This window comes from Dasypus novemcinctus, chromosome 21 (genome assembly GCF_030445035.2).
Source record: "Dasypus novemcinctus isolate mDasNov1 chromosome 21, mDasNov1.1.hap2, whole genome shotgun sequence".
In the NCBI taxonomy this organism is placed as follows: Eukaryota; Metazoa; Chordata; class Mammalia; order Cingulata; family Dasypodidae; genus Dasypus; species Dasypus novemcinctus.
This window is the reverse complement of record NC_080693.1, coordinates 16156285-16170860: the sequence shown is the minus strand read 5'-3', so window position 1 is coordinate 16170860 and position 14576 is coordinate 16156285. Positions and strand designations below refer to the sequence as shown.

At 44.3% G+C, this 14576-nt stretch overlaps 2 protein-coding genes and 1 pseudogene across 6 annotated transcripts in view; 1 reads left to right on the top strand and 2 right to left on the bottom strand.

Moving 5' to 3' along the window:
- ZSWIM7 (zinc finger SWIM-type containing 7) overlaps positions 1-14576 on the top strand; it is a 28484-nt gene that overhangs the window by 6188 nt on the left and 7720 nt on the right. Inside the window, exons 4-6 of one of the 5 annotated variants that reach the window (XM_023588125.3) lie at positions 6232-6336; positions 7595-7713; positions 11559-12211. In XM_023588125.3, the coding sequence (XP_023443893.1) occupies positions 6232-6336; positions 7595-7711 (222 nt within the window). In that variant the 3' untranslated portion in view covers positions 7712-7713; positions 11559-12211. Of the gene's footprint in view, positions 1-6231; positions 6337-7594; positions 7714-9161; positions 12212-14576 lie in introns of those variants that run through there. The other 4 variants (XM_023588161.3, XM_058283411.2, XM_058283412.2 and 1 more) reach the window with 4 other exon arrangements.
- On the bottom strand, positions 1144-3048 carry LOC139437124 (beta-glucuronidase pseudogene; annotated as a pseudogene).
- The window catches only part of ADORA2B (adenosine A2b receptor), a 30285-nt gene continuing 21263 nt past the window's right edge, over positions 5555-14576 (bottom strand). The window contains exon 2 of the mRNA XM_058283410.2: positions 5555-10068. Within this exon, the coding sequence (XP_058139393.1) occupies positions 9411-10068 (658 nt within the window). The 3' untranslated portion in view covers positions 5555-9410. The remainder of the gene's footprint in view (positions 10069-14576) is intronic.

Below are 14576 nucleotides of genomic sequence, written 5' to 3'. Positions count from 1 at the left end.
GACCCTTATTAAGTCCACACAATACTGTGTATTATTTAATAAATACATCACACCCACACCAACACGTCCCCACAAGGATGTTTTGTTCGTTTTTTCAAATTGCAGTTTAAGCTCATGGACCTCTGGTTAAGAACCCCTGCCTTAGGACATTTTGTGTTTTAATGAGTCTCCATGCAAGCCATTGACCAGCTTTAAGTACTTTCTGGACTATTGGAAAGCATTTGACCCAACTTAGTAAAATTAACCCTTTGGGAATTAAGATAAATGTGACTCATTAATTTTTATCCAGTAGCACTGTATAGAAACAAATAATGTGGAGAAGCTCTTTTCTCAGCCTAATGGAGTATAGTCAACCTCCGTTTCCTGTTGTTTGATGACAGGAACTTCCACCCCATAGATTTGACATCTTCACCTTGTTACCTCTTACTTACAAGCAAAAATCAAAATGCAGTTTGAGGTCCTGCCACAAGCTCAGATTCACCTAATCAGAAATGATCTTTCAAATTGTCAAATATTAAGGGGCAAACTGTACTAAATGCAGGCAGTCTACTTGGACCTTACAATAGGTAGATTTGTAAAGCAGCAGCCTCTTTTCAGACTCTGGAGTCCTTTTGTTTGTTATTCTCACCAAAAGCCCAGTAAGGTATTTATTTTGCAGGAAACTAGATGCAGGAAAGTAAAGTAATAGTCATGTCAGGCAGCTGGGATTTGAATCTGCTATCCCACGCTGCCTGCCTGGTTTATAATCTGAGACTTGAATGCAGACTGTATAAACAGTGGACCAGTCCCCAACACCCCTGCTCCCAGGTTAGCTATATGAGCGCAGATGGGACGAAGGGAAGGAGAAGCCAGCAAATGAAATGAAAATAAAGGCAGTGGTCTCCAAAAATTTTTGTTTGGCCTAGAAGGAATGAAAAAGCAGCTATCAGCTCTTGTATATAGCCAGAGTTTGCTAAAGACCAGAAAGGGAGAAATTTCCAAAGTGTCTGAATTCTGACTTATGATAAAATTCATAGAGGAGATACCATGTTAATTAACCCTGTCATTTCTTAGTGGGTGAGTGATTTATTTATTTTTTTTTTTATTCCCACACTGGAAAAGCCTTTATTTCACCTCAACTTTCCCTTCTAACAGATTACCACAAAATCCCAACCAGAAAGTTCCTAGAGCTTGCCATGAACAGTCCAGGAAACACTTGCTCTGCTTGCTGTGGAAGTCACCCTTCCTCAGGGAGGAGGGGAATGACAGAGGGGGTGACCTCTCATTATGCTGTAGAGAAGTAGTTCTTGCTTCTGGAAGTAAATGGGCTGTTTCCCAAACACCAGGATTTCATTGCTGAAGGGTGATACATGGTTTCATTGGCAATTTTCCAGTATCTGTCCCGCAAGAGAAATGCTGCACTTTTTGGTTGTCTCTGACAAGTGAAGATTCCCTTTTTATTTCCCAGTGCTCTCGTTGGTGACTGATCGGTCATAAAATTGGCAAAATTCCAGATGAGCTCTCCAACCACATATTCTTTGCATTTTTGATCAGAACCCAATAATAATGCTCCAGGAGATCCTTCTGGTACTCTTCACTGAACATAAGAGGTGGATCCTGATGGAAACTGGCAATCGTGTCTGCTCCATACTCGCTCTGAATGATTGGCTTCTGATAGACCTGATACCACTTCTCAACCTGGGTGGTCAGCTGCACCTGGATCACTTCCATGTGCCCATAGTCATGGTACCAGGAGTAGTAGCTGTTCACGCAGATCACGTCCACATACGGAGCCCCCAGGTCGGATGCAGAGTCGACTCTGGTCACAAAGGTCACAGGCCGGGAGGGGTCCAAGGCTTTGGTGTGGGCAATCACAGTCTTGAAGTAGTACGCGGCAGGTTCCAGAAAGGAAGCGGGCTCGTTGGTCACGGACCACATCACCACGGCCGGGTGGTTCTTGTCCCGGCACACCAGCTCCTCCATCACCTGCAGGTGGTGGTGCAGGGACACGTCGTAGCTCTCGGGCAGCACGATGCCCACGCCGGGGCTCTCGTCGATGACCACGATGCCATAGCGGTCGCAGAGCTGCATCACCACCTCCGCGTAGGGTAGTGGCTGGTGCGGAAGGCATTGGCGCCAAGCCAGCGAAGCAGGTTGAAGTCCTTCACCAGCAGGGGCCAGTCGAAGCCCTTCCCTCGGATATCTGCATCCTCATGCTTGTTGACCCCATGGAAATAGAAAGGTTTCCCATTGATGAGGAACTGGTGTTTTGTGACAGCCACGATGCGGATCCCCATGGGGAGCGTGTAGAAGTCCGACATGGACCCAGCTGCCGTCTCTGCCGTGAGCTCACCTCCAACGCGTACAGTTAGGCAGAGTGCTCGTGCATCAGGTACGGCCACCACAGGTGGGCACCGGGCTCCTGCAACTGGCCCTGGGCCCCCGTGCCCTTGGCCACGACTCCACCATCCTCATCCAGAAGACGCACTTTCAGCTCAAAGTGGTCACTGCCCTGGATGAAGATCTGGTAATTCACCAGGCCTGTGCCCTGGTCCACATCGGTGGTGACGGTGATGTCACTGATGTAGGTGGTGGGGGTGGTGTAGAGGAGCACGGGCCAGTGCAGGCCGGCATAGTTGAAGAAGTCAAAGTCTGTGTTCTGGACAAAGTAGCCCTTGGGGTACTTGGAGGTGTCCGTCTGGTACTGAATGATGCCTGGTGGCAGGGTGTGGGGGGTGAGCGTGTTGTTGATGGTGATGGTGATGCGGCAGGAGGACAGGGGGCCCGTCTGGACCAGCCTGCTGATGTCAGCCTCAAAGGGGAGGTGGCCCCCCTCGTGCTCTGCTACGTGGATCCCATTGGATGAGTGATTTGAGTAAAGCTTTCTTGGGCCTTTGCTTCGTGAATTAACTTGCCATTCCACATTGAAAATAACTGGCCTAGGCAAAAGCATCATAACTTCCTTCGTTGAGGAAAATGAGCTAATTAGTTTTGAAGCTGTACTGAAAATGTTTGGGTGGTATTGAATTATTTGAAAAAGGCTGCCTATTAGTATTTTCTCATGGTGAACTTGTGGATCAATAGTCAGAGCCACTAAATGATAGTGTTTGTGCCTGAGAAAGTATTTCTGCTTTTCTTTCTTGGTACTTTTATTTTTGGGTTTTATATAGCTAAAATACCCTAGCTTTTGCTAAAAGAGACCATTTTTCCCATGTCTTTTAGTTTCATATTTTTTGTCTTAGTTCCAATATCAGCACAACAGTTGACCTGGACAAGCAGACTCCAACCATCCTATCCTCTAGTTCCGTGATCTGGTCTTTAGTTAACATCTTAAAGATTTTGCTTTGAAATATTTTAATTATTGTTGACTTTTTGTTCCTCCCAGGGGTCACTGACTTGTTTAGTTTTCATCATTCACATCCTGTATTATATTACATTGCTTATTACTCATAAAAGTGTTAACTTCCTAGAATTGTGATAGTCAACTTGGACTTTGAATTAAATGAGGCTGTAGAAATCTTATCCACTCTTAAATTGACCTTACTGATTTCATTGTATAGTTATATAATAAGTATTTGGCTTATGATAAAATTGAGTCAGACACTGCCTTGATAGTCATCTTTCTAGAAGTCAACCTTCTAATATTTTTACTGTCCTCCCAAGTGTAATACGTAAATATCTTATCACCATTAAGTTACTGTCACTTAAAGCTGCTTTTTATAAAACTGTTTTGATTCACTTATGAAGTGGAATGCATCAGTCAGTAGAGGCTAAGTTATGATGTGGTAACAATGAACCCCAAACCTCAAAGGCTTAGAAAGTTTTTACCTCATTCATGCTATCTCCTCAACACAAATCAGTTGTCTCCATTCAGGGATCCCTGGTGATAGACATATCCTGCAACACTGTGGATCGTACTATGGCAGAGAGAGAACAGTTCATAGTACATACCAGTTTTTAGTGTTTCTGCTCAATTTACATTTTACTGGCTAAAACTGGTCACGTAAACAGAGCCTGTGTTTAATAGGGCAGGAATGTATAACCCTCTTGCAGAGAGAGGCACCAAACGTGAAGTACAATAATGCAGTTCACCACTGTGAAGGCTCCTAAGAGGCTTGGAGAGGTCATCAAATAAAACTACCCATGAATGGATGCACTTGTAGATGGGCCATCCTCCTTAGAACCTAACTGAAACTACAGCAGACTTCCTCCAAGTGAGGCTCACACAAGTCCAGTCATGGGTCTGAGTATGCTCTTTCCTGCATGTTTCCTTTTTTAAAGCTCTCTTCCTTCTGGGGATAAGCATTCCAGACTATTAAGTGGGAGAACTAGGAGCAATTCCTGTAAAAGGAGGTCGTTTTTCCATTGAAGGGTGAAGAAATTAAATTAGAATGATCCCTAAGGTCAATTTCCAGTTCTAAACATTTCTAACTCAGATTTTTGCCTGATTTTTGGGTTCATTGGTTGTCGGTTACTGGATAAGAAAAAAGCAATTTCCAAAGTTTACCATCTCTTTACAGTATTTACTACCTCAGGCAGTTGAACATTTTAAGTCTTAGCCAGCCTTTGAAAGGATAAGACAAGGTACCCTCTGTAGAACTTCTCCCTGATCCAAAGCTACCAGCATTTATTCAGCACAGTTCAGGGAACAGCTTGATGGATTGGGGACCCACAATAAGAGGGAACCAATTCAGCTCAGTATATAATCCCAGAGGTTTTATCTGCCTAAATTTATAACTAGAGAGAAGAGACAGAAGATAAGGAAGAAGTCTGAGGTTGTATTCTTTGGTAATAGTTAGAGACCCAAGAATGCCAGATGCGGGTGGGTTTTCTTCCAGTATTAAGTGAAAAACACTCTGCCTCAATGCTTTTCCTTCAGTTTAAGTTTTCCAAACACTTAAAGGAAATTCCCCATGGATATTCAATAGTATGGGTGATAAGTTTACAATATGCTGGCACCTCAAGGTAGGAAATATATAAGATGTGGCTGTTTTTCAATACCTGATTTTGTCCATGGATCTGAATCTTTCATGGATACAGGAGACATCTTCTTGGCTGTTTTTGGTAATCTAGCAACCCCCAAGGAATTTTACTGACTTGGTAAAAAAATTGTACTGACATCACAGTATCAGGTACATCAGTGGACGTGTTACAGACATAAGCTAAACACTTGAATCTGCTATTTCCACTTTGGTTGTGCCTTACCTTTTGCTTAATCTTTGTGGAGGAGAAAGAGGGAAGAAGAGAGTGCTGACATTGAAATTTCAGAAAACAAGTCTTGGCTTTTCACTTAGATTGCCATCTTACAGCCTGAAACTAATTTGAAGGCCCTTTGGCAAATTCCTAAGAGGGAGTTCATAAAATAACCCTCGGGATGTTTCTATTTCCCTTGGATACTACTAATAATCTAATAATAATCTTATACTTACTAGTTTGGAAATTAACTCTAGGCATGAAGCTCCCAACTGAAAGGTTTTGGCTTCTTGGTGGTCAAGACTAAAGTGATTTCTCCAACAAGTTTGTCTAATTACACTAAAACACATCCTAGTTTCCCTATAGCGCTCCTTATTGTATCTTTTGATTGTCACCGAGGCTGTTTGTTTGGACCGGACCTACACCCACCCACCTTCCTTCTATCTGTGGCTTCCTTCCATCCTGCCAGATAAATAAGGCAGATCCAGGCTTGCCTCTTTTTCTGAAACTTCCATCCTATGCAGCTGAGTCATCCCTTTCGCAAAGGTTCTTTGTTTTCTCCCCCTCTCAAATGCGTTTCGAGAGCCTATGCCCACTTTCTTCCTTTCCTCTACTCAATCTTCACCTGTTTTCACACACTCCAGGCATGTGATAGAAGCTTTAGAAATTTACAAATGTGCTGTGAAATACCAAGGATTAAAAAGCACTGCAATAAAGTGTAGATGAGAGAAGCAGTCCCTCCACCTCATTAGTATGCGCACAGACAGCCAAGGAGTGGGCCCCGTGAATCATTAAGCATGGGAACAAGATGGGGTGTGCCAGTGGGTTAGCTGAGCCGCGTCAGTTCCCGTGTGGCAAGTCCACCAGTGCAGAGCATAGGAGATAATGAGGGAAGAGCCCCCACTCGGAGAAGATGAATTCCCCTTTTGTGTAAAGCATCTCTGCTGTTCTTCCCACTCCAATTTGCAGAGCAACTGAGTCATCAAATAGATAAATTCAAGGAAAGGGTTTTCCAGCATATCTTTTAAAGTCTGATCCCTTTTGTCCTTTCTTTTCTAGGTTCTTGGAAGTTCTGGTAAAACATACACATGCTTGGCCTCTTGTCATTACTGTCCATGCCCCGCATTTGCCTTCTCAGTGCTTCGGAAGAATGAAAGCCTCCTGGTGAGGATGGGGAAGGCCTTTCCACTGTGGTCGAGTTAGAAACTGTTAACCCTTTCTGTGTGCATTGAGAGGAGAGTGACACAAAATGGAAATTTACCACATGTTGAAACAAACAGTAGTTTATGGCCTGGGTTTACCCTCTCAAAATGCAGTATCATTTTTTAGAACTGAGTCATTTTCCTCCTCTTTTATTTAAAAGGTCATGGATGAAGCCTTGGGGAGGACAACAGGGTAATCCTGAAAGTTGGCACTGGCAAATTAGATGACCCAATAAAAATAGGAACTAAATTGTATGTTGGCAACTTTGCATATCCCCAATGCTAGCCATGAGGTGGTGTCTCCCCATTACCTGAGCCTGGCATTTGGCCACCCTTGACTTTCACATGGGCAGGAGAGCTTTGCCAGTTTCACCAGAGGAAAGGACATGTTCACACAATTCTTTATTCCAAAAGGGAAAGATACTACCCACCAGGCAGCAGGTGGCTATTTAACACCTACCAAAGAAGAAAATTACAGCATCCACTCCATTCTTCCCCTTTCTTTTACACAGTTAACTTCTTAAAATTAGAAAACCTCTCAGGAATTGGGTGGCAAGATGGGTATCCCACTGCCCAATAGGTGATGTTCACAGCTGACATGCCATAAGTCTGCTTTTCAAAACGATAGGATTGAAATGAGGCCCCTTAAAGATCTAAAGCTCTGTCCTGCTACGTAGGATTCAACATAGTCACCCCTATTATATCCCCAGAGTTTTGCCACCACCATCCCCTCCCCCAGAAGTACAATACAGTGGTTAAGGGAGTGGACTCTGGACTCTGAACATGCGGTTAAATAGGGTAAGACTTGTCCTTACAGGGGCGCTGTCAGATTTCAAGAAGCACTTAGCAGCATAGTGCCTCAGTGAACACTAGCCATCGCTGGTAACAGCTTTCTAAAGGAAAAGAAAGCAGAAACAGCTTAGGATAAAAACAAGGAGCCTGTCTTGGTTTTCACTTTGTGTTTCACACCCTCTGCCAGCTGGAACTAAACTGTCTTCCAAAGTAGCAAGCAGAATAAGCCTTCTGTCCCCTCTGAATTCTAGAAAGAATACATCTGTCTCATTTTCTTTATCTTCAGTTTTTTAGCAGTGGGTTAAAGGCCCAAAATCATTATGCTCCAGTTCTTTCCTACTAAATGTGGTGGCGGTCAGAGGTCTTAGCTAGCCTGGCCAACCATGGCTCTGCCTGTTTCTAATGGGTCTGTATGTTTTGTTTTCTAGTGCAAGCATCTCTTGGCAGTTTATCTTAGTCAAGTTATGGGGACCTGCCAGCAGCTAAGCGTCTCTGACAAGCAGTTGACTGATATATTATTGACTGAGGAGGAACAAGAAGCATAAAGGTACACATTGAGCATGTGGTCTTTCAAAATATAAGTCCTGAGAGCAGATGTAGCTCATGTACAAGGTCCTAGGTTCGATCCCTGGTACCTCCTAAAAACAAAACAAACTAAAAAACCAACCCTCATTGGGGAGAAGATGTAGCTCAGTGGTTGAGTGCCTGCTCCCCAAGTACAATCCCCATTACTGCCTAAAAACAAACAAACAAAAATAGACGTCCTGTCAGGAAACACATTTTAACCTGTCATGGTTCACAAGGAAGAGAAGTGAAATGGAGCTTGCAAGAAGGGCTGTGGCTTGGAAGCCAGGGTGTCCATATAGTTCAAAGCCTTATACACATCTCATGAGCAATCTGAAACAGTCTCTGAGCCTAAATCAAGGATTTTAGAGTCAAATAAAGCCTAAGAGGTTCGGTTTCAATAACATCAAGCTTTGGTGAAAAACAGGCCCTCCTTTGGGTCCAATTCAGTCCCATTTCCCCCCTCTGAAACAATTCCCTGGTATCTCTTTTGCCTTGTCTTCCTCTGACTGAAAATTCTTAGCAGTATCTTCAGCTTCCCTCCAAGACATGAGTTTGAGCCCCCTCTTCATTTGGCCCGTTACAAAGCTCAGAAATGAATGCTGGAGGAGTTCACAAACGTGCAGTATCCTTGCAGGGATACCACTGAAGGGACTGACACAGTGGACAAATGAATGAAATAGATGGCTTTATAGCCTAAGAAAGGAAACATGAGCTAGTAAAGGAATGCTGTGCGAAAAGCCCAAGGTCCCAGATGTCACAGTATTCTATGGTTGGCAGATAAAATCTGTCAAGACTTTTCTACTTGAAAACTTGGGTGGGGTATACACTTATTTTTTTAAGACTTCAGGGTAAAGGATAGAGGGCAGATGCATCTCTGTTGTGACAAGCCAGTGCAGCACCCTAAGCTTTGTTTTGAAACAAACTTTGTAGTTTACCTGATAACATACTCAGAATTATATAATTTTAATTAGTGATATTTTCATACTTTGGGTTCTAACAACTTGGCCAAACTTAAACTTGGAAGAAAAGTAAAAAACACTACCTAGATCTAGGAAGGGAAACAGAATCTAGCAGAGGAAGTAGCCTATTTCTTCAGTTTCTTCCTCTAGCATAAGTTTTCTGTGTATGGAAAAGAAGGGAACTCAAAACTATTGTCTGATAATACTCCGCTTAAGAACTTATGAGAGTATCGTTCCCCTAATTAACAGCAGTTTCTTGATTGAAGAACTATATTTTTAATTTTCCTGGTAGACTTCATAGGAACAAGTATACATTTTTAGTATATCCAAATGTAATTGTTCCATTGCCTCTAAGTTAAAAATTTTTGCATTATAATAGTACAATAGTTCACAGTGTTTCACGTAAAATGGTTTCAGTCACTTCTTACCATAAAAGAGGCAGATTAAAAAAAAACACTTTGTCTTTTAGGATCCATTGAAGCCATCAACAACATCCACATAGTAAGAACAGCCAAGTAGAACCATAAATGCCACAAAAATGTTTTTCAACCCGTGGAATCTACTGCTAACATGTCATAGTAGCTAGATATGTGGTAACTCCAGGGAAGTACTCAGAAGAGGCAGCCATGTGCTTGTAACAACGAGAGCCAGCCATCATTTCATGTGCCTTTGTTTATTGTGAAACTTTGCCTTCTTCTCAAAGAGGGCAGGGCAGAGGTCATAGGTCAAGAGCAGGCTGTGCTCCTGCTTGCCCATTCCCATTCTTGAGGACATCTGTCTGGCAGAGAACATACCTGGAGATGATTTTGTGAAAAGTATAGCGGAAGTCTCGGTTCCGATAGGCATAGACGATGGGATTGACAACCGAGTTGGCATGCGACAGGAGAATGGCCATATTCATCGCCCACTTGGGTTTCTCCTTAGCTTGAGCTGGGTGAAAAAGACTGACACAGTTTATGGCATGTACTGGTAACCAGCACAGAGCAAAAATCCCCACGATCATGGCCAGGGATTTGGCCGCGTGGATCTCCCGCTGGAGCGTGGTCCTTGAGTGGTCCATCAGCTCCGAGCGCTGAAGCTGCTTGCAGGCCACCATGAAGATCTTGATGTAGATCACCAGCATTATGAGCAGCGGGGGTAGCACACACCCAAAGAAATTGAAATACACCATGTAGCTCATGGGGACCACATTCTCAAAAAGACACCTCACAAGACAGCAGCTTCCATTTGTCGTCCCATCCCAGGTCTCCGTGCAGTTGGTGGCAGTGTGTCTGCTGTTCCATCCCAAGAATGGAGTCAGGCCAATGCCAAAGGCAAGAACCCAGAGGACAGCAATGACAGTTCTCGCCCGGGTGCCAGTGACCAAACTCTTATACCTGTTCAAAAGAACACCATGTGTTATGGTCAGTTAGTGAAACTCTGTAACCAAAGTCCAAGACCCCACCTCTGTTTTTATTCCGTGGCCCTTTACTCTTATCAACCCCTAAGGCTTACTCTCAGAGGGCCCCTATGGCCTTTGACCCCCAATGCCAAAGACATGCCAGGGGGGTGAAAGAGCTTTGTCTAAAAAGGTCAGTAAGAATTTCATTCTTGATAACTCACTTCTGTTTAGTGACAAATGATGGTCAATGAGTACAGGTTGGGTGAGTCTTGAAAGACAGCTTCCTGGCGGCGTACTTGACCCAGTGGTTAGGGCGTCCGTCTACCACATGGGAGGTCCGCGGTTCAAACCCCGGGCATCCTTAACCCGTGTGCAGCTGGCCCATGCGCAGTGCTAATGTGTGCAAGGAGTGCCCTGCCACGCAGGGGTGTCCCCTGCATAGGGGAGCCCCACGCGCAAGGAGTGCGCCCCATAAGGAGAGCCACCCAGTGCGAAAGAAAGTGCAGCCTGCCCAGGAATGGCACTGCCCACACAGAACTGACACAACAAGATGATGCAACAAAAAGAAACACAGATTCCCATGCCGCTGACAACAGAAGCAGACAAAGAAGACGCAGCAAATAGACACAGAGAACAGACAACCAGAGTGGGGTGGGGGAGATGAATGAATGAATGAACAAACGAATGAATGAATAAATAAATAAAAAGACTGCTTCCTAATTTCCCAGATACTGACTGATGAGTCTGGGCCTTTGTAAGGCAGTGTTCTAGGTGGTTGATGTACATCAGTGAACAGAACACAGAGATCCCTGCTTTCAGGGGACTTCTATTCTAGCAGGGGAGACAGACAAAAACAACAAGCCTGAGTTAATGAATTAAAGAGTGTGTTAGAGGGAGATAAGAGTGGTATGAAAAAAGCAGCAGCAGAGTCAGGTAGATCCCAGCCGGCAGTGCCTGCAGTTCTCAGGGGGCTGGCCGGGGAGGCTTCAATGATAGTGGCATTTGAGCAAAGGGCAAAAGGAAGCGAGGAGCGCGAGGAGCCCTGGGGTTAGGCAGCACAGCGTGGTCACTGGGCGAGGATCCTTCCAGGCCCCAGGAATAACACCAAAGCTTTGCCTTGGACTAGGGGAGAAATGTCCCCGAATACCTCTGTATACTGCAGGAGAACAAGATTTCTGGCAACACCCCTAACTGGAAAGACATGCTAGCAACAGAATTGGTAAAAAAAAAAAAAAAACTGGGAAATTACTTAGCAATATTAAACAGATACCCTTCCAGTAATATTTAAACCACTAAACCTTTTTTAAAGTTAATAGATATATGTGTTGATTAATAATTGGTCCATAATGTGTACAATCTAATTTATTAAGTAAAAGAAGTAAGATCTTCCTGGAACCCCTGGGGGAGGGGGCGGGAAATTGGGTTGTAATTTCTTGGACTTTACCTTAAAATCTGTGGAAAGTGTCAAATTTCCTTTGCCTGCAGGATAAAGCCTGAACTTCTCGGCCTGGCCCCCAGAGCCCTCCAAGCTCAGGCCACATGCCCACTGCCTGCCGTCGCTGACCAGCGATTCCCTCCTGCTCACGTTGCGTTTAACAGCACGGAACACCCCCCTCTCGTGAGGGTCCTCTCCGTTCCTCATCACCTCTCAGGCAGAGGTGCCCACTCCCATTCTCTGGCCCATACACACCTGTCTCAGAGCCTGTTCCTCACCTGACATGTGTTTTCTGGCCACTAGAATGTCAACACCTCTTCAGAACAGAACCATGTCCCTTTGTATTGATATTCTCAGGGTCTAGCTAGGGACTTGCCTGGCACATGGTTCTTTAATAAAAATACAGCCATTACTGATAAAAGTCATCATTGGTAATCTGATTGATTGAACTGCTTTAAAGCAGGATTCCACTTACAGGTAACACCTGAAGCTGTGGCCTGCTGCGACGAGAGCCAGTAGTTTGCTGAGAAAGTTAACCAAGCTCTTGCCCCCTAATTTACAGTGATCCTGAATTTTTTCTGCTCCCCACCAGGGCAACTCTCAGCCACAGGCAGCTCGATTGTGGGGTCTTCCTCACAGATGACCTGCAGGGCTCAGTCCCTCACTGAATTTTTCTTGGCAAATAAATCCATCTGTCTCCAAACTCTTACTGCTTCCCTCCTCATTTAGGAATGTAAAGCTTTTGCTTGAGAAAAAAGAATGTTACTCCTGGTCATTGCCTCACCAGAGATGTGAGGGATGAAGAGGCAGCTTACTTGACAGCCCAGCTTACCTTCTTATTTGTTCACAGGCTTACCTCTATTCAGGCAGATGAAGACAGCCCAGCCCTCAGGGATGAATTATATTTGGAGTAAAAAATCATAGCATTTCTATTCTCTTTTGACAGTGGTTGGTCTGGGGTCTCCATGAGGTGGCTCTAGCCAGTAAGACCTAAAATGAAGTCTGCCAGGGGACTTCCAGGAAAGATCTTACTTCCTGGCAAAAGGAGAGAGACCCCCTGAGGAGAGCTATTCCCCATACCTATCCCTTCCTGCTGCTGATGCTCGCCTGGGAGGCGTGATGCCTACCTAGAGTGGCAGCAGCCATCCTGTGACCCTGAAGCAGAGGCTTGAAGACAAAGCCAATATACAAGAATGGTAGAGCAGATGGAAGGAGAGAGGCCAGGTCCCTGGGGACACCTTTGACCCACTAGCCCAAACCTAGAACCATCACAGCTCCACATTCAGGTCATTAGAGATAATTAAATGTCTTGATTGCGTCACCCATGCTTAGGTTCTCTGTTACCTGCAGCTTTTTCTAGTCCAGCCTCTCAAGTGGCTTTCCCACAAGTGAGGAATCTGACATACAAATGCTATGAGTTCAATAAGGACAATACAAGACTCAAAGAGCAGATGCAAGTCTGGATTCTCAGACCTGTGCTCCTTGTACCACATCATGCTGCCACTTAATTCACTGATTTTCCTTAAAGCAGTATTAGACACAGAGCACCCTGTAATGAAGCACTTACGGGTGGTGGCTTCCTACCAAAGTTCAAAATAACTGAAATCACCCACATTTGAACTTCTCAAAATGGACGGATACTGCACATGTGAAAAATGACTTTTATGCCAAATTATCTTAGATAAGGAATACCAGCTGATTCAGGGTTTCTGTGAACCCCCATCAGAGTTCCTCTTCATACCAGGTACTCTGCTAGGCACTAGACACATAATCACAGTCCTCATGGAACTGAAACTAATGGAGGAGACAAAACAAACATCAAAACAAGCAAATATATAATTATAAACTGGTATAAATTCAGCCATACCAAAACGAGTAGAATAAGAAAAAGGAAAAACAAAAGAAAACAAGGAGACCTCCCTGGATATAGGATATCTGGGAAAGCCTGCCTTCAGCAGAAACCTAAAGGTTGAGTAGGAGTAAAAAAATTTGAGAAGTGAAGAGAACATTCCAGGCAGGAAGCAGCATGTGCTAAGGCTTTCAGACAGAAAAGAATTTTGCTTCCCTAAAGAAGCAAAGGCAAGTATGAATGAACCTAAAGAAAGGCAGGGGCCAGCTTCTAGGCCATGGGAAGAAATCTGGATTTTATCCAACATGTAATGGGAAGCCACTGAGGGTTTTCATATATATATATTTTAAGATGTTTCATTTATCCCCCACCACCACCACCGTTGTTGCAGTCACTGTCTACTCTGTGTCCATGTGCTGTGTGCCCTCTGTCTGCTCATCTTCTCTTTAGAGGCACCAGGAACCAAACCCAGGGTCGCCCATATGGGAAAGAGGCGCTCAATCACCTGAGCCACCTCAGCTCCCTTGTTTGCTGTGTCTCTCATTGCCTCTCCTCTTTGTGTCCCTTTTGTTGCATCATCTTGTTGCGTCAGCTCACCTCTAGGATGCACTGGGAACCAAACCCAGGACCTACCATGTGGTAGGCGGAAACCCAATTGCCTGTGCCACATTTGCTTCCCCACTGAGAGTTTAGGCAGAGAAATGACACTAATTTATGTTTCATAAAGTTTATTTGGCCTCTGTATGGAGAATGAATTTTAGGGAAGCAAGAAGAGAAGCAGAGTTAGGAAACTGTTTTGGTAGTTAATTCAAGAAAAATGTTGACTTGGACTAGAGTGATTGCAAAGATGATGCAAAGAGATATATACTTTGGCGATGGAACCAAAAGGTCTTGAAGATGGGTTAGATAAAGGAAGATGAATCAAGGATGAGTCTTAGTTGTTTCTTTTTACCAATTGAAAGAGGATTAAGAGAAGAATGGGTTGCCAGGGGATTAAGATAAGAGAATGGTGGATGTCAAAATACTGATGAAGATGATCAGGAGAGAAGATGCAGCAAAACGGAGGAACTATTAAAGGAGCGAAGACTCTGAAGAGAATGGAGGATGTGGGATCCAGGGCACATGGGGAGGGACTGGGCTTGGACAGCAGTGACACAAGGAAGAAGAGCAAGACAACTGCAGGGAGAAGGAAGGCTGGTGGTGAGAAGACAGGGCAGCA